General features: G+C 30.1%; 1 protein-coding gene and 1 long non-coding RNA gene across 10 annotated transcripts in view; one reads left to right on the top strand and one right to left on the bottom strand.

Moving 5' to 3' along the window:
- LOC122270402 (uncharacterized) overlaps positions 1-24095 on the top strand; it is a 201760-nt gene extending 177665 nt beyond the window's left edge. Inside the window, exons 3-4 of one of the 2 annotated variants that reach the window (XR_006225775.2) lie at positions 4922-5040; positions 23886-24095. This is a non-coding gene — a long non-coding RNA (uncharacterized lncRNA). The remainder of the gene's footprint in view (positions 1-4921; positions 5041-23885) is intronic. The other variant, XR_011637215.1, reaches the window with a different exon arrangement.
- LOC107436762 (angiogenic factor with G patch and FHA domains 1) overlaps positions 809-26838 on the bottom strand; it is a 44082-nt gene continuing 18052 nt past the window's right edge. For all 8 annotated transcript variants that reach the window (XM_071183137.1, XM_016048569.3, XM_043047570.2 and 5 more), the window contains exons 15-16: positions 23884-23983; positions 809-1091 (exon numbers count right to left, since the gene is read on the bottom strand). In XM_071183137.1, the coding sequence (XP_071039238.1) occupies positions 954-1091; positions 23884-23983 (238 nt within the window). In that variant the 3' untranslated portion in view covers positions 809-953. The remainder of the gene's footprint in view (positions 1092-23883; positions 23984-26838) is intronic.

Consider the following 26838-nt stretch of genomic DNA (forward strand, 5'->3'; position numbering starts at 1 on the left):
TTAAATAAAAATTGGAAAAATAAAATAAATGTCAATAAAAAAAATTTTGCGACCAATATTTTTACTTAAATCTTCACGTTTTGTAATTAAGTTAGAGTGTAAGTCTAATCGAACGATCGAGTACTGCGTAGAACAAGAAATAAGCTAGAATTAGCAATTTTTATGTTGCGATAACGATCTAATGCTAAACTCTGCGTTTATAAGGAGTTAAAAATATTAAAACATTTGCTATAATTTAACAAATCACTTCATCACTACTTCATTAACGTTAATTGCGATTAATAATAACAAAAATAAATAAATAAAACAAGCTTGGATTACGGGTACATCCCTGGAAAATTCCCTTACGGGTAAAGGTATCCGTGGAAAATGTAAGAAACAAGAAAATGATGCTTAAGAATTTGTAATCGTCAAACCTAGTACTTTTGCTATTACATTGCACTATTTGTAGAGACAAATAATAATATTGCGCATATGAGCAATCACCTATCATTTTTGACCATTTCAGTTCCATTTCGCATCGATTTCATAATAAATCCATGCGGTTTTCGATCGCAAATCCGCAGTTATTGCTATGGATTTCTACGTGATTTTTGAATTTCGATTTTCACCTTTTTTTTACCACAATAATATTATCAAACGGAATCAGAAATTTGAGGATTACACGACAGGTATAAGAGAAGGAAAAATATGATTTCTTTTTTGGGCGATCATTGAAAACGAGAACGAAACAAAACTATAGTCGCCGCTCTAAATAGGTGACAAATATCAAAAACCCTGCACATAAAATACTTAATACAAAGGGGGGGAAAGTACAAAAATCAATTTTATTTTAAATAGAATTCATGTATTTTGTTCACAACAGATATATTAAATATTAGGTAAAAACTCTCGGCAATTGGAGGCACTTCTGATGACGTGTTGAAAAGGAATAAATTGTCATCACCAAAGAGTCACGTTAGTTTTAGGAACCTCTCTTGAGCTAAAACCCATTTTTTATTTCTTTTGTCTTGAGCTACTGTGAGCATTGATGTCTGATGTTCTTCTGAAGATCCCAATCCAGCTTTAGACAACCATGGCCGTAGAGGTACCTGGAACGAATAAAAGAAAATTATTAATATATGCAGGGTGTTTCTGAACTCTACCCTTAGAGAGAAAGTAGGGCATATCAAAGGATTGAGAATTGCATAGTAACTCTGTTATATCTAAAAAAAAATTAAGGCAGCGCCAGCCTAAACAGATTGCAATTTGTAATTGAATCATTTTAATGTTTTATTATTGTTGATTTAACTGGTTGCAGGCTGGATCGCGATAAGCAACTAAATTCCCATTTTCAGATGTTAAAATTCCTTAGGTTTACAAAATTGTGCCAATCAGATTGGTTAGAAGACCTTGTGGGACATAATAAGTTTTCCATACGCAGGTGGCAAGTTGTGGCTTTAGAATGCTCATGTGGTAGCTAAAATATTTAAATTACTTTCAATTGTAAGTCAAAATTACTGTGGCCTAAACATTAATTTTGAAAAAAGAAACACAACCCAATTTTATTAATTTTAAATCGTTGGTAACCACTAGGCGAGATAGAGTAATCGAGAATTATTTTTAGATAAAATTGTCAAAGAAGGATTAAACTATTTCCAAATAAGTGCGTGTTTATGGGCAGGCAGCTCGAGCAAAGTGGTGAATATTTTTTTGTCAGATTTATTAAATCTCCAATTTATATACTCACAAGCAGGAAATATATTCCCATCAAAAATAGGAAATGAACATTTGTAACCGGTATTTTAGTTGGACAAAAACAGACTTGGAGGACTTTTTAAAAACATATTTTGTAGGAGGGAAATGATTGTAGGAATTTTATTATCATTTCTTTTTCAATGCATAAAACTACCCAATTTTTAAAAAAAATGGTTACGCAAATTAATTTTTAGTGCTTTAGTTGAACTAAAACGTATAGTAAAGCCGTTCTAAAGATATTTTATTAAATTATTATTTTTATTCTAAGATATTTTATTGAATTTAAGAGCAACTTAGGATCCGTTTACTCATTGTCAGCAAAAAACAAAAAATAATAGATCACGGGTCGGGATAGTCGTCTGATTGGTAGGACATTAAGCTCGTGACAACAACCGCTTGTTTCTTTGACTTATAATAATCTAATTGAAAGAATTTTTGAACTAAAAATTAAATAATTAATTTAATTTAATTAGTTTAAGGAACAATATTCAATGCCATGCATTAATAACATAGCATAATGGACTATTCATTATGTTTTTCATTATTCTATGTTTTCTTCCTAATTTTTCTCTGTTTTTAAAGATTTTTTATCACACTCTCTTGCTCAAAAAAAGTGGGTGTTGTCATTTGAAACTTTATCACTGTAGCTGAAACCGTTGATGGCTAGGAATCGTTTATAACTAAATTTTTGAGAGCATAGACATTAGCATATTCTTAACAAAAGAAGAAGAAAATCAAAATTCTATGGGCGTATGATGATTTTAACCTACAAACTGACAATTCCCCCCCCCATTCAATAATCATGAGGCGAAAGAAAAACCAACGCAAAGTACTCAATCAGGCGGCAACAGTAGAAAAACAGAAATACATGTAAAATAATAAGAATGCAATAAAAACCACTAACAAATTAGTTACTCAATTGACCCCACTCTCCCCTACTACAGTAGAGGATTAAAACTACAATTCACCACACAATCTACGAAATAAATGTCAACAGGAAGAAAATTGCTGAAAAGAAGAAAAAAACCAAACATCAAATCATTTATTAGAGATCTGCCCGGGGCATAGGCATTATCTCGTCACATAAAACTGAAATAACGCGATTAACGGAGCCTGTCAGTTTTTTAAGTAGCCATTGACAGAATGTACATAAAATAGTCGAAGTACTCCATTCACTAAATGATAGACGAAATTGTTTAAAACTCGGGAGTACTGAAGATGGTGGTTGATTATAATAGCAAGCGGGAAAATGAAGACCAGCCGAAAAAAGCTTTCTAAATATTATTTTCGCCTCTAGACTGTCTGCAGACGCTCTAATGATCGACCTGGGTTAATCGGCTGCCTAATGGGATAATTTCACCGGCAAAAAAATAAAAATACATATATATAACTTTGAAAAGTTTTTGTTAAAAAGAGTATATGGTACGAAACACGCACACACTATGACATTAATTAAGCATAAAATTTTTCAACTCCTGCTGCAATTGGTGAGAAGATCTTTACCCCTATTTATGAGATCCCCCCCCTCCTATTATTTTCTTTAGAGTTTGTATATACCACAACACATCAAGGTTAATCGATTTGAGAGAAGTCAAAACAAAAATGAATGTAAAATTGCCAAGTGATTGATCTCCTTCGTTTAGAAAACTTTTTTTTTCCCAAGGCTGTCTCGCACCAAGGGAATAATTCTCTTAAACAATGAAAAAAATTTAAATGAGTAATTGATTATTCATGAGATAGCGTCTGCAAATTTTGAGGATTCTTTGTTGCATCTGGAAAAATGAAGATTTTATATGCCAGAAAGTAGAACACTGAGAGCACATAGAAAGTTATATAACTAGTTTAAACTTATAATTTCTGAATTTTTAATACAAAATGAATAATTAAACTTAAAAGTTATCTAACTATTTTGCATGAAGAAATAAGTCTGAGGGTCGTTGTACTGAAATCGTTGTTTGATAAACTGTTTAAGCGCACATAGCTAAAATATTTATCGATATAAATTTTTTTACTTGTGCTACCCTACGAAGAAGGAAAACATTTTCTTATTTTCGTTGGAAAATTTACATTTCTCCAGCTCATAAGCAATGCTTATGAGCTGGAGAAATGTAAATTTTCAAACAATCAGTGTTTTCATCATAGAAAAAAAATGGGTGAGAATTTCTCACCCTTTCTCAAAAACAGGGTGAGATTTCAAAAAGTTAAGTGAGATTTCTAAAAACTAAAAAAACACAAAAACTCTTTAAAAAAATTATTTTTTTAATTATAATAAATTTTTAACGTCTTCTATTTTTTAAAGCATTGAATATTTTTGGTGCATCATCATAGAAGATTTTGCCTTTACAAGGTATTTGTCCATCTTACATAAGTGCATAAAAAATTTGAACGTCTTACATGAAGAAACCTTACCTACGGTAAACACGTGGTTGCAGAGAAATGTGTTCTGAAAGGGGTTCCGTGGTTGTGTTCTGTTGTTCGAAAAGGTTCTGAACAATACTGGTAAATAGGGAAGCTAGATAATGGGGCAGATGTTGAAAATAATGAAAGATCCAGGAAGAAAAGTGAAACGGATTTTATTCTAAATGGCGTAATTCGAAGCTTTTTCCAAAATGCGAGAAATTCGCGAATTTTGAAATTGATTTATAGAATGCGCGAATTTCTCGCGGTAATCATTTTTTAATGCGAGAAAAGAAAAAAATGTGTGAGATTCTCGCGTTCTCGCGCTGTAGTGAAAACACTGAGCATTTACACCATTACAAACATCAGGAGAAATATACATGGTGTAAACTATGGAGACCAGATTTGTAAACCATGATTAATAAATTGCGTCCTCAAGAAATTTTATGATTCGAGAACACCCATATATTTGTGGAAAATATTAATTTGTGTGTGCAACAAATTTGTTAAAAAAATTTTTTAATAACAAATAATTTGCATATGCAGAGCCACCTTCATCAAGCTTGATATTATAACTAAGCAGTTTTGATATATCACGTGAGATTCTGTGTTTGTTTTTCACTTATAAAATACAGAAGTTCATGATTTTTTGAATATTTTTAGCTGAAATTATTTTCAGACGATAAGAAGTTTCCATAAGTTAGTTTTAGCTTGGTATTTCTTTTGCTTTTCAATAGTAAGACAATATAATCTATAGTAATATATTTCTTTTTATATATAAAACTAGCTGAATACCTGTTTTTCGCAAGGGATGAATAAAACCAGTACTGAGAAACATTACGAAATCATGCTCAGAATTGAAAAAGCATATACCGACACAATTAAAGAGCTTGATGCAAGCACCAGGTAAGTAAAATTTTTAGGGAAATTAATGAATCACTGCTTTCGCCTTCTTCTAAATCTTAACATAACTAATCACATAAATTTTTAGTATGCCAGCATGATTTTTATTTCAAATTAAGCAATAAGGTTTTATTTTTTAGTGATTAGGTTTTACTTTTCAGGTCTCACTTTTACTCAGGTTTTACTTTTTTTTTATTTAATATTATTCTTTGCCTTTTTTGGTAGCTCTACGTTATTGAAGTAAAACTTCTTGTTTTTTGTTGTTCCTCCCATTAGAATAAAGATAAAATGTATTTAGCATCACTTGGCACGATGCTATTACTCGGGACCAACCCATAATAGTTAAAATTTACCACTATCAAATAATTTTTTCCGGTACATATTACTTTCGAGGGGCCGTAAAACACTTCTTCAAAAGTATCGGTATTTAAACAGCTTAGTATTGGTTCTGTTTTAATCACCACTAAATATATCATGTTTAATACCTACATTAGTATATTTGGTACTTATTACATAACCCTTCAACATTTAAGCGTTGAGAAAAATATATTTATCAGTGAAAGTCAACTAAAGCCGAAATTTTTTTAAAAAATAGAATTCTTATTAAAACTTGATAAAGATTTTGGAGCCTAGCTATTTCTCTATCTAACCTTTAATTTACTGTTAAATTATTTATTTGTGAAAGAACAAAGTTCTCATTCCTTATCAAAGGGTGNATCAAAACAGCACCAATTACCATAATACCAGAAGTACATATTACGGTCAATAGTACACAATAATTAAGAGTCATTTGTGGATGGCGATTTCCAACGGTCTTCCTTAACGAAATTTTTATTAACCTTTTCTCCTTTCACTTTGCTTTTTAGCATATAGCTTATTTTATTTTATTTCAATTAATACATATTATCAATATTAATAAAGCATTAGTATTAGTAATAATATGCTACTCCTCCAAAATGAATCAGTATATCTTTTCTCCATTATTTTTGTTTTTCAGTACATACATTTTTTTTAATATCAATCAACATATTACCAACATTAATGAAGCATCATTGTCGTCATTGATAGTATGATGATTTTTTACGGTTCTAAACAAATAAATATCTTAACTTCATTACTTTTGCTTTCTTTTATTTCAATATGCATATAGGGGAGAGTCGGGTAGCCCCGCCCACTTAAGGAGTATTGCTTATATATCTGTATAATATTGAGTAATAATCAATATTTTTGTATGTTTCTATAGTTTTACCATCTAATTAAATAATGCAAAAAGAATAAACCAAAAAAAGTATAGTTTAACTTAAAAAAATAGAAATTTAAAAAAACATGTTTTTCAGCTCTTTTCAAAATGTGTCGGGTAGCCCCGTCCAGTTTCAAAAATTATGTTTTTTGACTGTTTTTTCGGGTGTAAATGAAAGTGACCATAGATAAACCTCAATTATCATTTTTATCACAAAATTATTTTATTTATTACATATTTATATACTTTTAGTGAATTCTATCATTTAATACCAATAATTTAATAACAACAATATTTGTTGTTAAAAATGCATATAACATTCAAATTTGAAGCAATAAAATAATAATCTTTGCAACCGTACATTTATCGACGAAATAAAATTGGGCGGTGATATCCGACATTCATGTGAGCGAGGCTACCCGAAATCCAATTTTTTTGTAAATTTGTAACTACTCGAACAATTTTTCACATATTAACTTCTTTCTTCGTGCAAATTAAACTTAAGACTACATACTTTAATGCTGTATGTATAGAAAAAATAATTTTTTTAGTATTAAAATGAAGTTTAATCGAAACATTCAACCAATTTTTCTTAATTTCATGACTACTGTATTCAACATATTTTCAAAACTATTGTTTACCATGTTAACAGCTGCATAAATAATTGAAACTTTGAAAATAATCTATTTTTAATATAACAATTAATATCCGATGGCCCATTGATTTGAAAAAATATTCTATACATATGAAATTGACTGTGGGCGGGGGTATCCGCTAGGCGGGGGTACCCGACTCTCCCCAATTACCTAAACTAATTAAGCATCATTGGCATCAATTATAAGGAGATTTTTTACGTTTCACCTAAACAAATAAATATAACATTCCCATTAATTTTGCGATTAAATACATAAATATTTTTTTTTCTATTCAATTACCGTTGATTTTAAATAAATAGTTTTTTTTTAAAAAACGTTTTAAAAGAAATATAAATAATAAAAAAGTGCGTGGTATCAGACGTAGTGCGTGACGTAGACCTAGCGTGTTACCACATAATGTTGTTCATTGAATTTATCTGACATAGCTATGGCTACTATACTAGGATAGATAGTGTAATTCAGGGGCTCTAGACATAGCGAATATAAAATAATTCTCTATTTGAATACAAGCAATAAACTTTTTTTTTTATCTAATAGAGCTATAAGCTAGAAATTATCACTGATGTTATTCTTAAAATATGTTAAAAACTGAATTGTCTATAGTTAAATTTAAAACAATGACTAACGTTTAACCAATCAGAATATTCCATTTCGTTTTTCGCTCATCCCGTTCGAACGGTTCGTCGTAGAATATTCTAATACTGACAGTGACCTTCCTCTTGCTTCAAACTATCTGTTTGCCAAGTTTCATCGATTTCGGTTGGAGAAGTTTATAAAGGACACACACACCTACACACAGACATTTATTTTCACATATATAGATAAGTATGTTTAGAAATAATAAATTATTACAGCAATAATTTGTGGCTTGTAGTAAATAGTAAAAATTACAAGTTGTTGTAAATTTAAAACATTAACACATTTTTAAAAAAATAGATAAGTAAAAAAAAAATCCAACACAAAGTTTCTCTGCACTTCAACACTAGGGGACAACAACCTTAAATTAAAAACAAACTTTTCTTGTGACGAAAAAGAGAGTGAAGAAAAAAAGAGAGTAAAGAAAAGAAGCAAAACTAATGTTCAAAGAAAAATCTCCGCCTCGTTCACCTACTGAAAAAGAAATTAAATTTCAAAAAGTAACTACATTGTAACATTTCAATGTAGCTACAGATGATTGCTCTTCCGAAATCAAGCAAAATGAGTTTATCAGACAGTGTTAACTATCCACAGTGTATAATTTTCTCATTAAGTTATATTCATAAGGACTTGGTGTTCTGTTGATCTTTTACACCGTTTAAAGCGAGAGATAGTGATAAATGATTCGAACTATTGCCTTTTGGGAAGACTCAAATGCTCATTTTCTCTGACAGAGAAAAATGATTCCATCAACATGATGAATGAACCTTTCTGTCAAATGAAGAACCACAAAACCATTTAAGTCTGTCGCGGAATACAATAAAAGAATGCGAACTCGCTAAACCAGATTTTAATTTTATTTTATTTGTGTTTAAAATAGAATTAGATATAAATCGACGTACAGGTGACAGGATAGCAGAAATTAATACTTTGTTGCTAAAACTAATTAATGCGAATCGAATCGAAACCTTTTCCGTTATTAATCATTTTAATCGACAATTGGGCATAGTTTGTCTAGAATAAGAACTCCCTTAGCCATTCGTCAGGACTCGTAGCGGTGACTATGGTAACGGGGTATAACTATTGCAAGTAGGGGTGTGGTGTCATTGTTTAGGATAGGTTTTGGCTCGGGTCGGCGAGTGTGTTGATTGTAATTAATAAGTCCAACTTCATTGTTAGCAGTAATACTTATTTAAATACACTAGTAAGCAATAAACAGTGCAAATTGCTGAGTAATACAATACTGAGCAAGCAATAAGCTGAGCAAACTACTGAATAATACTGAACAAACAATTAAACTCAGTTTTAATTTAAATCGAGTTGATTTCAAACAGAACTTCTTTTCAGAAACATTCCAATTTTCTGGAATTTACTAAAATGTACATGTTACCGTAATGACCGAAATCAGGAGAATGTCGACTTTCGCAGCTGAATGTCAACAATCACATAGTCGCTTTGGTGAATGTCCGAAATATTTGTTATATCCGATTTGATATTCATTTATTCGTTGATATTATTATATTCATTCGATAATTTAATATATGATGAGGATAGATTAGGAGAAACATCAGTGTTCGGACTACCGGTTAAATACATGCTGAGTAGTGGCACTGAAAATTTAAAAAAAAAACATCAGTGAAGGGTATACCAGGTAATGGCACTTAACTAGACCTAGTATATATTTAGAACATTTACCAAAGCGATTATGTGATTGTCAACATTCACCAGTGGAAGTCAACAACCACCAATTTCGGTCATTCACAGCAATGAACATAACAGTTAGAAGAAACAGGAGATCATGAGAAAATGGCAAAATCTACTAGTCAACTGCATCATCATCTATCACAATCTCTTGAAAGAGTTTAATAAGAATAATTACCTAGTAGAAAAATAAATATTGCGTCTCTTAACCTTGATTTTGTCCAACAAGATAATCCTCCGAAATTCGACATTTAATTTTCTCTCGGTTAACTAAGCTTTGCCTCATCAGTTAAAATATTTTTTTCAATCACTAACATTCGAATATTTCAATACATACACAGGAAGAAAAAAAAAATTTACAATCTCCAATCTCAAGACTTTGAAAAATGTTTTACAATTTTCCTAAAGATTAAATAAAGATCACGCCGAAAGGAAACTCGGATAACAACATTACTGGACAAGCCAAGACAAATGATCCTTTTAACGTTGTTTTTAAGAAGCAGAGCTAAATCCAACAATTTAAAGAATGATTTTTCTCCTGGACACTATAAGCAAAACGGATTCGGTTGGGAAAAAAGGAAAATTTGAAACTGTACGGTGAACCTTAAGATAAAAATGATGATATCGACAAGAATAGATGTCAGGAACAGTTAGACTTAAATAGCAGTTGAATTCGAACAGTTTAGTAGCACAGTTTTTGTTTCATCCGTTCTAAAAGTTAATTTGAATCTTTGTCCACTAAACTATATGTTCCTTAATGATGTAATGTATAATTTTCAGTAATAAATTAAACATTCAGGAGTCAGACTTAGAGTTAGTCAAACAGTTAGACTTAAATAGAAGTTTAATTGGAACAGTTTAATAGCATAGTTTTTGCTAAAACCGTTCTAAAAAATAATTTGAATCTTTGTCCACTAAACTACATGTTCCTTAATGATGTGATGCATAATTTTCATTAATAAATTAAATACTCAGGAGTCAGACTTAGAGTTAGTCAAACAGTTAGACTTAAATAGAAGTCTAATTGGAACAGTTTGGGAGTTCTTGTTTCATCCGTTCTAAGAGATAATTTGAATCTTTGTCCACTAAACTATAATGAACTTCTGTCCACTAAACTTACTAATGAAAATTATGCAATACATCCTTAATGGTGTAATGCATAATTATCATCATTAATAAATTAAGTATTCAGGAGTCTACAAAAGTCTCTTGGAACCAGCACATTATATTGCGCAAGGGAAAGAAGCATAACAGTATTTTTAATTTAATAGATAAGCGACTGATCACCAGGATCAAAAATTATTTTTTTTGTCAAGCTATAAATAACATGTATAAACAGGCATACTACAGTTTACCTTCTTAGGAATCGAAACACGGAAAGAAATTCGACGTATAAAAAGATGTTTCATCATAGAACCGAAAATATAGTATGCCTTATTATGCAGTGACCTCATTATGCATAAGCAAATGCCTCGATTAAGCAGCCAATCAGGTTCGATACACACGCGTGACGTCGTTTGCAGGTACCCAATTGTATTTAATTTGTGTGACGCAAGTGAGTGGCAAATACGAAGTAGATAGAACAAAAACGATCTCGCGACACATTAACAACTGAATGAAGACCGAAGTCTGCTCGCAGTTTTCAATCGGTTTCCTCACATCGGGGAGTTGAAAATAAGTTCTAAAAATACGTTTCTCTTCCACATTACTCTCTCGTAAGAGAGAAATGATACGTGTTCTTCCATAACAATACAACTTGGGCCTTTTTACACAGTAATACTTTAAAACTGAGGAGAGCGTTTTTTTTCTTCTTTCTGTTTTCAACTATATAAGTGAGAGAAGCGCGCTGCAGCTACAAGTTCATTTACAGAAAGAAAAGAAAAAACAGAGCGAAAGATAAATGAGGTATGAGCTCGCAACAGCTAAGTAGCTGCTTTTCCGCGGTTAATTTATCTTTTTTCGTTATGGTTCGCTTAAAGAGATTTATCCCCATCGCATCCAAATTTATCTCGCTGAATTTTGTTTTAACGCCAAAAAAAAGTGATTTTTAATTTCAAATCACAAGCCTAGTAAATTAAATAGTTTATGGGAGCTTCGTAAATTTTCGATATAGTAATGATCACGTTTTCGTCAGGATTTAGCAAGGACAGCATCAATTTCAAATTAATAAAATTAAATAAATTGGATTATTTTAGAACATAAATTGCTTAATTTTTAAGAAGCATATTAAATAAAAGTACATAAAAAGATTTAATCGGAATCTGTTTTTTTTTTATTATTATTTTTTTTAACCTTGTTTTGAAACGAATTTTGCACGTCATGTGATAAGCATATATCACATGCGTACATAAACTAATTGCTACTTTGTTTTTATGATCTATTTAAATTTCAGTTTTTTTTTTCTTTTTTTAAGCAATTATTTCATTGCTGCACAGAAAATAAATAAATTGAATCCTTTTCCGGAGTTACGCTAGCCATTTATATACAGACAGGGTGTGAACATTTTGGAAACGGTTAAGTATCTCGAGAAATATACATCAAATCGAAAAAATTAAAGTCGACATACTTAAAATTTTAATAGCTGTCTAATGATGCCAAACTCGGATCTTTCACCCCAGGGATAGGGCAACTTTGAAATCTTGAAAATAAACTATTTTTTTATTTCAGATTCGGATTCTCCATAAAAAGTAACCAGTCCAGTTCAGTTGTAGATTTATGAATTTTGCTTCACAGATAGCGCTGTTACCGAAAAAATTAAAATAGACTACAAACTGTTTAAAATGGTGGTATCTTTAGGCCCGCTATATTGAAACAAAAATCCTTCAGTATTTTTTTTTTTAATTGAATATTTTTTCTTCTCCTTTAAAAAATATNCCATAAAAAGTAACCAGTCCAGTTCAGTTGTAGATTTGGGCATAGTTTGNATTTTGCTTCACAGATAGCGCTGTTACCGAAAAAATTAAAATAGACTACAAACTGTTTAAAATGGTGGAATCTTTAGGCCCGCTATATTGAAACAAAAATCCTTCAGTATTTTTTTTTTTTTTAATTAAATATTTTTTCTTCTCCTTTAAAAAATCTTTTACGATGTTTTTTCTATATTTTAAACATATTTCATGAGTTCTACGCACTTGCAGCTTATTCGCAGTAAATAAAACTTATTATTGTCTTAATTTTTTTTCGTTAATCTATTTTCTTTTTTTCCTTTTCGTCTTTATTATGTTATTATATATATATATATCGAATGCGTCTATTTTCACTTTATCGAATCGATATTTGCACCCTGCATATAGAAAATATTTGTATAAAAACTCTAAAATTGTGAAAAACCAATGATCTATCCATCTGACCTTAAAAGTTAGTTTCACCATTATTCAAACTCACTTTTAAGAAATATTCGGGTTTTTTTTCGATCAGCCGGTCGAAAGGTAGGTATAGTTTGTCTAAAGTAAGAACTCTCCTAGCCATTCGTTTGGACCCGTGGCGGTGACTTTGGTAACGAGGTATAACCATTTCAAGTAGAGGTGTGGTGTCACTGTTTAGGACTGGTTTTGGCTCGGATCGACGAGAGAAAGGAAATTTTTTTCTTCGGTCTATTGTGTTAGTCCTAGATTGAAGAGAAGCTACCCTCCCTGAAATGCGCTATTCTTGTTTCCACAACAGCAGACAGCCTCAGACTTTGTGGCGGGGGGAGTTCTTACCGTAGATAAACACTGTAGGTACTTTATTTACGTCGCATTAGAGCTGCGGCTACGGTCTGGGAAACATCCCTGAGGATGATCTGAAGATATGCCATCGCAATTTTGATCTTCTACAGAGGGGGTGGCTCCCCTGCTTTGGTGGCTTGACTTCAGTGTTCTACTGGGAACCGTGTCTTTACGATCAGTCTCCACTGCGGGACAAGCCGAACGAAATAAAATTCAACTATCTTTTTTTAAATTTAATTTTAATGCGTTTAATAAAACAATTAAAATAAAAAAAAGTAAAATAGAATAAAAAGTTGGCGGAGGTCTGGATTTTTTGGCGACTTATCGCTTGCGCCCCGATAACCGAAAAGTTTAAAATATTCTAAAACAAAAAGACGAATGGATTAAAATATCGATCCTTATTAGTAGAAAACAGACCCATTTATAACTGGCGTCTCAGAAAGGGGTGAAGGTCCTTTCTAGAACTAACTTTTATGCCTAAATACTAAGAAAAGCAACATAATTTTTGAGTGAGTAATATTCTCAGAATGTTGACTCGGTGGTTATTATTTTTCATCTTCCTTTTGATGATAGAAGTTAAGTGAACAAACAAGGAGCTTATTCCTAGCAATTGCATAAAATTTCGATCATTTGGTGTTTTTAAGAAGTTTAAGGGGGAAATCATCAGCTTGGATTTTTGCCAAGAACTTTTTATTTTTTATTTTTAACCTAGAATTAGTTTTCCCCCGAAATATAGTTTTTCATAAATAAAAATTCTTTCCTATAATTTAATGAATAAATTTGTCTTATGTTATAAATATATGAATTAATATGAATACTATTTCAATATGCTGTATCTTGTTAAATTTTGAAAATTAGTTTTAAAAAAAAATCAGTACTAACAAAATTCAATAAAAACAAAAATCAATTATTTATCACTAAAAATTAAAATTCTACTTTTCATTCAAAACAAACAGACAATCTAGGATAAACAATCCAATTTCCCTCATATCAAAATATGAGTTATTATGAACACTATTTCAAAGTCCCGCTTTTATTATCTTCGAAAATTAGTTAAGAAAAATCAGAACAAACAAAAATGCAGTCAAAACAAAAGTTAAAAATTTTCAGAATGAAAATTTTAAAACAAATTAGTAAAATTATACATTTTATTTAAAAACCAATCATCCAATCTAATTGTAACATTTAATTAAATACTCGTCTTTTCAAACAGTTGACACTAAAAATAAATTTTTAAAAATTCGAGTAGTTCAACATTTAGCCCGAAGCTCCTCCACCATCTTTCAGACATTCCTGCCAGGAGTAGATGACAAATGCGTTTTAAATAGCTATCATCACTAATACAACAAGGAAAAAAGAAAAACGCGATAAAGAACAAACGATGAAAAGCCACAAAGGAAAAAGAGAGCTGCAATCAGAATTTCTCGCCAGAAAGTGCAGAACAATCTGGCTTCACTACCATGGTAAAAGATGGACGGTAGGAAAAATCAAATTAAGATCATGTCCGTAGAAAAAAAAAAAAAAGAAACGCGTGCTCAATGGAGCTCTTAGCGAGCGATAAACACCGATAAGAAAGAACCCTAACAATTGGTAATTTCAAACGGAAAAAGAAAAATATATATCAGTTTTTATTAACATTAAAAAAATTGCGAAAGTTGTGATCGGGATTTCTTTTTCTTCTCTACTTAGCAAGATTTGTGACCTCATTTCTAAACTAAATATCACTCACAAATCAATATTGTTTAGGTGAGGAGCGTTTTTGCTAGTTCCTTTTTCTTCAAGAGAAAGAAAGATTCATGATAGGGGTATTCAGCTTTTTTCGGAAGGAAGGGGGTCACAGAAAATATACTTTACTTTGATTTAGGAGGTGCTACAGAAAATAGTTTTTATACCAATTGAATATAACTTAATTATTCCTTGGGGTAATAAGGACAATATCAGTGGTCTGAATTAACTCATTACAAAGAAAGGAAACAACTGTAAAAATCGCTACTTTCTCTTCGTAGTTAGTAGTGCGATAAGCTACTTTAAAAAACGAAAGAAGTGTAGTGTGATACAAAAAGTTACTAGTTTGTAACAATTCCCGACAACTACTGTTGAAGTTTGTTTAGTAAAGAAACAAACTTCAAACACAACTAATTATTTTAATCTGATTGGTGCAAATCTTATGCGAGTAGATCATCGAAACGTATTTTATTCATTAACTCTCGATATACAGGGACCCAAAAAAAAAAGCTAAACTCCCTGAATAACTTTTGATCTAATGGTCGGATTTTCATGCACAGGCCTCAATCTCAATGGTTCCAAAGAGTGACCTAAAATACGCTAATTAGTTAGTGCGGACGACATTTTAAGTTACGAAGTCCGACACAAAAGCGTACTTTCTTTAAATAAACATACCGTTAATTCAACGGATTTGGATTTCTTACCTTCAAAATGTAAGGGGAGTGCACAGGGGCGGACGCAGAAATTTTTCCTGGGGGGGGGTCATAGACTCAGATTATCCCTCCCCCTCCACAATTTTTTTCAGAAGAAAAATTTTTTTTAATATTTTTTTTTTGAAAAAAGAAAAAAAAAACTGGGGTTTTTAATGCTAGTCGTCTCATTTATTTCTTTCATAATGAACAATAGAACAAAACATAAATAATTCAAGTATTCAATATCCTTAAATAATAAATATCATGCGTTTTTTAGAAACTTTGGGAAATACAATCTAGCTAAACCTGTTGAAGCGCGCTTCAACATTATTAATGTTTACAATGAAACTGACGAATTTCGTTTTAATCTTTTGGATTATGATTCTTGAAACAGTGAAGAACATAATTAGATGGGTAAAAAAGTAGATTTTTCCGACCTACATAGATGTATATGCCCCTTAAATAATTTTTAAAATATTTTATTTCTTTTGTAAACTGTTAAAAAAAATTATTATTTCTATTTTTCAATTTAGGGGGGTCATGACCCCTATTCCCCCCCCCCCGATGGATCCACCACTGGGAGAGCAATCTGGTAAATATGGTCCCCATAGTTTGTTCAAGAGAGTGGTCGAAAATTTAAATCCCTTAACGTTTGTTTTACTTTTTGCGTATTTCGAGGACTTTTTAAGCAAATTGAGAACATTTTGCACAAAAGTTATAAAATTCGTTTATCTATAACTCCATGCAAAATATATTTTTTAAAAATTACTTATTATTTTATTTAAAAATAGACGAAAAATGTTGAACTGTGGGGTATACAAATTTTTACATGATTTTTAAATGATAAAATACAAAATTTGCGCGAAATCGATCGAATAGTTCCTGAGAAATCGAATTTTCAGAAAGTCACACAATTGAAATTCGATTTCTCAAGAATTCTTCGACTGATTTTATTCATAATTTATATTTTTTCATGTAAAATTACAACATTTAAAATTATGTAAGAATTAGTTTACCTTGCAATCAAAATTCTTTAACTATAATTAAATAAAATAATAAAAAATAATTAACAAATATTAAATTTTTTTTTGCATGGAGTTAACTTTTAAAAAAAATTTATGATTGCGAGCAAAAACGTTCCAAATTACTGGAAAGTTCTCGAGATATGGCGAAATACGCAAAAGTAAAATTAACAACTTTTGACCGCTCTCTTCAACTAACTATCTCTCAGATTGCAGAAATTCGTTCGAAAAAATTTATGTTCATTCTGAGAAAGCAAGTTTTTTTTTTTTTTGTCTGTCTGATTTTGTATCTTAAAATATTGTCTGCACTTATTAATTATATTTGAGGCCACAACCTCTAACCATTAAGATTGAGTCCCAGAACTTGATCATTAGATTAAAAGTTATTTAGGGTGGTCCGTTTATTTTTTTGCTCACTGCACATTGAATCTTACAGAAAAGTCCGTCTCCTAGTAGTAGAGATGGGTATGTATTTATGTATCTGATATTTAATACCAAAAACTTAAAAATACCTAATACTTTAATAAATGAATACATCAGGAAAATAGAGAGTACATTTTGTATCAATTTGCTTCGAAATTATTGACTTCTAAAAAAATTAAAACATACTTTTAAATCTTATTTAAATGGCTAGATGGCAGCACCATAAAAACAATCTTGAATTCATTTTGGCATTGTATCATTTTAAACTAACTAAATTATTAATATCAATGAGGAACAATACCAATTTGGATCATGCATGGACTCGGATCATTTTGTAACTACTCATATCATTTTATCAACTTTGCATAACGATTGCATTGTATCAATTGAGTATTAAATTAGTTTCTCTGGATCTGGCAGTATTCAGCAGCTACGGATTCGCTATTTCGAAACAGATACAAGGAAAGATGTACATAACGCGGATGCTGCGGAATCTTTTAACTGTTTCGTTTTGAATGTTTGTTAGCCTCCATTACAGGTTTCATAAGCAAGTGGTTCAACTGGTTTTATTACGTAACGAGCTTTGCTTTGTGTATTAATGATTTCTTTATACCAAGAATCGGTATTTCTTTATATCCAGAGCAAAGAACTGGCTTTTATGAGGAAAATATTGAGGAATATGCTTTGATTTTAAACTCGGTTAACAGTTAACTTAGCATTAGCACAAAATGAAAATTCGACTAGTTGTCCATTGCAAAATTGATACTTTCAATTTGATACTGATTTGAGATTTTGAAAATGATTTTTGCATGATTACATCTTCGAACTATATTAATTTTAATTTTCTTAAGACTCACAAAATAATAAATTAATTTCCATAAAAATTTATTATAAAGCTAATTTTTGTAACTATTTTACAATATTTGTTTCTGCTATATAGATTTTCTTTTTTTACTGTGGGTTTTTTTCTGTATGATTCACGCGTTTACTGTGATTTTTACAACTTTTTATCATTTAAATGATTTTTATACGAAATTTATCACAGTACAATTTACAAAACGTTTTTGGAACAGCTGAAGAAGTTTTAGTTTTTTGCCAACTAATTAAATTATCCGGAAATAAATGTTAAATTGCTTTGTTTAATAATATATTTAGTACATGTTATTAAAATATTACCTTGAGACTGTGATATCAGAGGATTTATTATATTTTTACAATCAAAGATAATGAATATATTGTAAATAAGTTATTTTTTAAAAAATATATATATATACAGTACGGAACCGATTATCCGGAACGATCGGGACCATCGCAATTCCGGATAACTGATTTTTCCGGTTTTCTGAATCGTTACAAAAATCCGTTTTTTTTATTGTTAAACNTTAAGTCTGCAATTTAAAATTAAAGATAAGCTTAAAAATTTAAAATAGACTTTTAGCTCTAATAAAAGTAATAAAAATTTTACTAAATAATTCCCCCCCCCACTTTTATTTACGATATAAATAAAGATTAATATGTAGCTGATACTTAAAGAATTAGTTTTTTTCCTGATACATATTGTATCAGTATCAGTTTGTAACTGATACCAAAAAAATCAGTTCTTACCCATATCTAATGCAAAGTATCAGTAGACAGTGAGGGAAAATAAAAAGAATTTAACAACAGTCTAAAACTTTCATCAGAACAAAATTATTGTGAGCATTTACCTATGATTAATGAATTAAACAAAAACATAATTTCCCAGCAAATTACAGAATGATGCAAGAAAGCAAGCTTGAATAAAAAGAAAGGCAAGCCATGATATCAAAACATCTGACTTTTATACCAAGATGCAATTGCGTAATAAAGCTTTTACAGTATATTTGAGTTACTGAGCATTTTGCATATCATTAAAAAAAAAAAAGAACAATCAATAAGTTTAGTTGTAACCTTTATTCTACAATATAATAATTTATAAACGAGGTATGTTACTTTCTCGGAAAAAATCTAACAGCTTCGAATTTTATTTTTACATTGCGATGAATTGTAAAAAGAGTATTATGAGAGAAGATCCGACTAATTAGTCGAAGTTATAAATATTTCCAACAATTTGGTACTAGCAGCTCGAGAGGAAGTGCAGTAATTTTGCCCAGTGAAATGATTTTTGACTTCTGAATTGACAAATGCCACGATTCACCAACGTTGATGTCACTTGCAGGTATCCAAATATTAATGTAAATGCAATGTTTTCTCAATTCAGCTTTATAATTTTCATTAGAAACATGTTTAGAGATGTTGTAAATAAGAACCTCTTACCCATTTTTGTTTCTTAATAAAAACTTAAGGGGAAAATTATTTGCCATAATAATACCCAAAATCCTCACGAATTCTGTTAAGCTAAATTTGTTAGTTATGTAAAATGAAGAATAAATTTAGAGTGGGAGACAAAAGAAAAATCAATTCTCCTAAATTCTATTGGTAATTTTAATTACTTATGTATACAACCTACATATTTAACAAGTTTTAAAAGCACTTGTATTTTGTAAGTTCATAAGCATAAACATAAAACTAAATGGACATAATCAAAATAGGTGTATTAAACAAAAATTTATTTCTAATATAAATGAAAATAATTAAAAAGTTATAATATATAAGTTTCACTTGACTTTTATTGATATTTAAAATATTTTTTATTTATTTATTAGTTTATTTTAAAGATCAAATTCATTGTTTAAATTAAGTAACTGAAATCACGCCAACACTGCCATTCATGTTTTAATTTTTAATTATATCTTTATTGGAGCTAATAAAAATAAACTAGAGCTATTGCTTACTCAAAATCCTAAAACCGAATTTTATGAAAAAGAGGATATTTGAAAATTATTAGTTTTTACATTAAATCTATATAAACAAAGCAGAATGTTTTATGTGATTGTGTGTAAATATGTTATGAACCTTATATAAATCTGCAATTCTGAACAGTACCTCCCAAAATTTGGGATAAATTAGAGTTGATTCAGTGATTTGAATTACTAAATTGATTCAGTGATTTGAATCACCAACTTGCAACTGGTTTGAATCAGTTGATTTTATCAGAATAGATTCAAATTATAATGAATTATTGTTTCTTTGATTTCAGTTACTTTTGTTTCACAGTGATATGCTGTGTCATACATACATAAAAATTTATTTTAAAACCTTAGAAATTCTTAAGCATTCATTATTCAGGAATTGAGATTTTCTATTAAAAAAAATACATAAATTTACATATAAAATAAATAAAGAAAGAAAAACAGTAATGCATTTCCTCTGTAGTTTCTTATAAATTACCACAATTAAAAGTATTTATAGAATCTAGCGACATTTATAATTATAAAAAAGATATAAGTATATTTATTTACTTGAAGGAATTCTAATATTTTCATGTCTTTTTATTCAATAGACATTTAGTACAGGGGGAAAAAAAGAGTACTACTAAGTGAATTGTAATTAGAATTGAATAGTGTTTTGAATCGAATCACATAATTCGCAATTGATTTGTTAAGTCATGTTATTTGAATCAATGATCCAAACTATTCCATTGGAATTGAGATCTAAATCACTTGATATGAATCACATCTGAATCCCAAGATTCGATTTGCATGATTCGAATCATTGATTTGAGTCACTGGTCAAAATTAGAATCATTGATCCAACTAGAGATTTAAATCACGTGTACGGTAGTCACAGTGTTGAAGTCAGGAGCAGAATTCATATCAACCAGCCGCTACTGGGATTCGAACCTTCCATCCCCTGATGCTTACTTAATTGTGTTCATAGGTTAGTAATATACTAATATAGGCAATAAGTTTTTTAACCCCTTAACGATCGGTTAATTTTCAAGAAAACGGTCATAAAAGTGTCTGTTTTGCCAAATACATGTATTTGATTAGTGCTAGTATCTAGTTTAAAATAAACTAACTATTCAAAATTACCTTAAAAATATTCTGGTTCTGCTATATGGTGTGTAAAATGAGAAATAAAATGTTTTCCGGGCAAAAGAAATGAATTAGTTTTATTCTTATTGGAGCATTACTACTGAACACTCCAGCCCATCAATATCACATCCTGTCATTTTCATGGGAGCGAGACGGAAGGGGTTAACAGTTCCCCAAAACAAATGGTATCGAAATGTATGTTAATTAAAGGTTTGACATATGTTTCATATTTTTAGAAATTTATTTTGAAAAATTCATCAAATAATAAAAATTAACTATAATTTATTACATTACTGAAAATCATTTATTTAAAACATAAATTAACCAAATGAACAACATGAATTTTCATAAATGCACAAGAATTTACATGAATAAAATTGTTTCATATATTAAAGTAAAAAATTAAAAAAATAAACATTTGTGACAAAACAAAGTAATTTTCATTAATTTCTATAAGAAAAAGAATGAATAATATATTTTTATTGTTTTCCCAAATATTTCTAAAATAATGAACTTTTAATGAAAATCTTTATTTTATAAAGGTTATAAAATAAATATTTTTTTAATTAATTAAATATCAAATACTATATTTTATTTTATCAAGGGTAATGACTGAAAAAAAAATTTATATTGAATCGCACTTTAAATTAATATATAATAATTTTGCTATCCCACTAAATTTTAATTACTTGTCTTATTCAATAAAAATGATGAACTGCACTTGATTTCCTTCTAAAATTTAAAATAATTATTTGTTAAACGAATAAACATAGCTCTACAGACATTAAATGATGTATATTATGTCACTTATGATGTATATTTTGTATTATGTCACTATGTATTGCAGAGTTCTTCCTGGGAATAAAAAAGAGCAGGGCGCTTCCTCTCAGAAAAGGGCACTCACTTAACATCATAAAAATTTATCAAAATGTGTTTGTGTAATATTATGTAATAACTGAATTTTACTCTCAACAATTTTTAAATTACCTTCTCATACTATTTTATGTGTATGTTTAAAAGTAGTTCTCTCTCATCAAAATAAGAGAAACATTTGTAGTTTATAAAAATCATTAAAGGCAGGCTAAAACACAATATATGCGCATAAATTATTTTCAAAAAAACTTAAAAAAAAAAAAAGATTAATTGATAAATTTGAAAGCTTTTTTTTAAATTAGTAGTGAAAATTATAAGATAATTAGCATTTAACAGTGCATACTTTTCTATTTAAAAAAAAATAATTTTATTTAAAAAAATAATTTTGAAATTTAAAATTATTAAAAAAGCTTATTAATATCCTCCCCTGAAAGAAAAAAGAGATACTTGTAAACATTTAACCAGTTGAAAATAATCCTAACAAAGTAAATATTTGTTATAGTAATCAGAATTAAACCTATAAACACAGAAAATTTTACATGCAGGGATAAGATTGGCCAAAAGGCAAAAAAGCTGAATTTTCACGTGAGTAAATCTTACTTGATTTATAGCAAAAATATCAGCAACATATATGCCTATATATAGCAACAATCGTCGATTGAAAAACAGCCACATTTATAGTAACTAATTCAAGAAAAACACTTTCTTTTTACAAGAATCGCGATAAAGGATTTTAAAATCGCGTGAATGTAAATCACGATATTGAAATCACGTGAATAAAACTCGATATTGGATTTCAAAAATTTGAAAATAAAAATCATGATGCGTAACTTTCAAAACGCGTAAATACGAATTGCGATGCATAATTTCTAAATGGCGTGAATACGAATCCAAAGTTTAATTTTTAAATCACGTTTAAATACGAAAATAGATGTTGGATATGACAACTACAAAAACGAATCACGACATTGGATAAACTCGCGTGAATACGAATCGTTACATAGAATTTTAAAAACGCCTGTATACAAATCGCGATATTGGATTTTTAAATCTCGTAAATGAAAATTACAATGAACTGTATTGAAATCGCTATAATAGGAACACGCATCTTTTGAATCAGGTAAATACGAAAATCGATGCTTGATATTAAAATGAAGCAACGTCTGAATTACGAAAATATGAGCTATCTAGCGGACGGGTAAAAATGAGGAAAATCTTATTTTCTGCTCGTAAAAGCTAAAATAAGTAGATATGAGGAAGGGTTAGCAGCTACGCAGTTTGAATTTTCTATATATCTTTTGATATATTATATCTATGTATCAAATCGGAAATAAATATAATTATTTTATTTCAACGGCTGAATTTTCAGAAAAAGCGAAATGGTTATTAAAAAAAAAACTGAAACTTTTAGAGAATCTGAGTTTTTGATAAAAAGGCTGAAATTCGAGAGACAAAAGCAAAAAAGGTGGAAATCCGCTAAAAAGCAGAAAAATCTCATCCCTGTACATGGGTGCTAATCTTTTTTAAAATAAAATATGAATAAAAAGACAGTGTTTTTAAGAAGTGGCGGCTTATTTTTGCAGAAAAGGGCCAAGAGGGCTCATTTATTGGGATCAAAGGGCAAGGTGCCCTTCTAAAAACGCTTCGGAAGAACACTGGTATTGTGTTGCCAGCTATGATATTTAGACCTTACTTTGGTTTGTGCTTATTGATCCAATGAAATAATGCCATTTGTAGCTTAGCTACTGGGTAGATCGCTCAAGGTTGCGGTTGAGCATAGAGTTGACAACCTTAGTTTATGGAAAACTCATGAATAAATTATCTGGTTCAAAGCCATTCGACTGATGGAAAAAAAAGAACTATGTGGAAAAATGTTCTGACGAAGGCCAAGGATTACACTGAGCTGTTAAACCAATGATGAATCCTGCTACATATTCTGAAAATTTGAAATTGCGAATCTCAGTATTGTGCAATTTAATCATCAATTGCCTTCAATGAACAGTTTTTGAACTGATGCTGTAAAACTTGAAATTCTCAGGGTAACTGACACACTATAGTATATAAGTGCCATATCCGTAAATAATACATTTCAATAACAACTAAAGTTTTTTTTAGATTAAAGAGGTTCAAATAGTTGCAATTTTACAGTAATTTCAAATTACAAGAGGGTACAAATAAAAAATGTTGATAAATTATTAGTTCTGAATCTACTTACAGGTTCTGATATTCCAAGTCCTGTGACACCTAGGGAATCTCCTTCTTTCCAACCCAATTTCTTCAGCATTTGATAGCCTTTGTTGGACTCATTCACAGACCTAAAACAATGTATACAAAAATAACGTACTGAATGCTACAATAACATAAGTGAAACTAATAAGGCATAATATTTATGTAAATAAAATGTTTTAATAAATGAATTGTAGGTAATTGCCTAACAGTTTATCATTTAAACCTGTATTTGTGGGTTTGAATCGGAAACTGTCAATATGTTAAAACGATAAACTGTTAAAATGAGAAAAATAGTACAACAATTTCATAATTTCACACAACTTTCTCTTTGAAAAATATGGGGGGGATGTTTTTTTCAGTGCAGGAAAGCTGCCAGCTTAAAGTTCAGCTTTAAAAAATAATGATATAAAAAAATATGCCTAAATGCTATAAAAAATATAATTATAATCCAGAGTAACATTGCTATTTTGAAAGAAGCAATTATTCATGAAAAATTTAATTTTAAGAAATTTCAAAGTGAATTAGTTAGGAATAACTTTACCTTTAACAAATCAAATTATCAATTTATAAAATGCATTAAAAAAATGCTCAAAGAAATGAAAATAGAAACAAATTTAGTCACATGACACAAATTTCAGTTAAATATTATTTACAAATAGTTCTAAAAATGTATATACAATTTTAAATCTTAATATAAATGCAAAATAGAAGCCAAAAAATTCATTTGCCTGAAATATGTAGCTTTTTAATGATATATTTTTCTAATGAAAATACATTTTTAATATCCTTCAACTTACTTAAAATTATTCTTTATTACAATCTGTTGATAATTCTGATTTTTTTCTGGTAGCAAAAGACAGTTTTCCTATTTCTTTTGCAACACAAATAATAAGAAGTATATTGATGGTGATTTATAATTGAAAATACATCAAAAGTACTTATTAGTTAAATAAGTACTTTTGATGAAATTCAATCGAAATAAGCTTCAATGAATTATTATTCATTAAAAATAACTCATGCCTTAATGGTGGTATGTACGAGGATACGATATTCTTTAATCATTGTTCCTCGATAAGCATGCCGTGTACAAACTTAGAGGAGAGGTAGAGAACATCGTGAAGAGTCATAGTTACATTGGAAAGCCTGGTAAGAAACGTCACCCTCACATAATAATGAGACACTTAGACAACACAGAATGCAATGAATACACTTTATTACACATCAAAGAGTACAATGTATCACTTATAAGTATTACAGGAGATGTTCAAAATTGCTCCTATTAGCTTGGAATATTGTCGAAGATACCTGGCGTTTCACTGATCGTAACACCAGCAATAGAGATTCATGCTACAAAGTGTTTTTCAGAATATACGACCATGTTGTACACAATGCTCGGCATGGTACACCAGTGAAACAAATCGAGAGGAGATAAATCAAGCGATGTAGAAACCCAAGCAACCATTCCTAATCCAACCGTTTTCAAATGTCCTGTCCAAATGGTCTTATATATACCTTCCCTAATAAGATGACGTCCCATCCTGTTGAAACCACATCCTGCACCAAACATGTGCGCTGACATCATTAAGCATTTCAGAAAGCACATCCTGATGAAAGAAGAGATAAGTGTGCAGTCGAAGTGGTAAGATGTATGGCCCAATTAAATTGTCCTCCACACATTCACAGTGAAGCGTTGTGCGGCTCATAGTCTGGTTTTGTGTGGGCTGTTTAGGGCCCACATATGTATGTTGTGTGTAATGAACACCCCTTCACGTAAAAAGGTTGCTTCATTATTGAACAAAACAGAACTGGAAAATTGCATATCTGCCACTCTTTGGTGTAGAAACCACTGAGCAAACTTTGAGTGATCATTCCGTTGTAAAACTGAACATGAAAGGGATGTAAGGCTTCACCCTACAGTGTGTGATGATTAATTGAGATTATACAGTTAATAGAGATGCTACAGTACCAATGGCAAGCCCCCATACACTGGTTGCAGTATTTTTGATGCATAGCATGCAACAGACTCTCTTTCAATATGGGTGTTCATGTTATTTGAAACCGCCCAGTACCTATAATTCTGGCTTCAAAGGATCCACACTCCGCTAGGTTCTGATGCATCCTAGACAACATTTGATGATTTGGTTGGTGCTTTATTGGATATCTTTCCCAATACAATCGAACAGCAGCATAGATGAAGTAGATGTCGATCAGCTTGACGCTTGTAAAACTATTCATGTTGAGTGCAGGCAGTTGGCGTCAGCAATGAGGAAGTCACATGTTTCGACCTTGAGAGCTCACATAAAGCACCACCTGTCAATTTTCTGCACATGCTTTCCTATGTTATTATGGCTCCTAACAATGTTCTCTACCCCCCCTCCAAGTTTGTATGTGGCATTCTGGGACACGCTGTATTTATATTTATATATACATTAAAAGAAGTGAAATGATTATGGAATACCAGGTATAAACTACCAACAATGCATAAGCTGATTTAGATGTAGCTACAGTAAAGCAAATTTTATCAAAATTAGATAAATAAGTTTATTACATGTATTTTCCTTTTAATAAGAGTCATATTTTTTTATTATTAGTATTAATAGGAAAAATTCCTAGGAATACTGTATTTTAATTTACAAAAAAAGATCACAGCTACCAACAGATTCTGATTTGGAATATATGTATCTGTTAATTTATAATGAAATTAAAAAGTATATATTTCAACAAAAATGTGTTAAGAAGTATATATTCCAAGGAAAATGTTACAAAAATTAAATAGTAAAGGGAGTGACACCAACTTATTAGAAACAATAATATGTTCAGTATAAACTCTTTTTCTCAAAGGAAAAAAGAATTTGAGATTTTGACACACTAAAGGCATAAAAATTCATGGAAAAAAAATCGAAACACATTTCTTTTCAAAACAATAGTGGCAAAAATAAAA

Source organism: Parasteatoda tepidariorum, chromosome 7 (genome assembly GCF_043381705.1).
Source record: "Parasteatoda tepidariorum isolate YZ-2023 chromosome 7, CAS_Ptep_4.0, whole genome shotgun sequence".
Classification (NCBI taxonomy): Eukaryota; Metazoa; Arthropoda; class Arachnida; order Araneae; family Theridiidae; genus Parasteatoda; species Parasteatoda tepidariorum.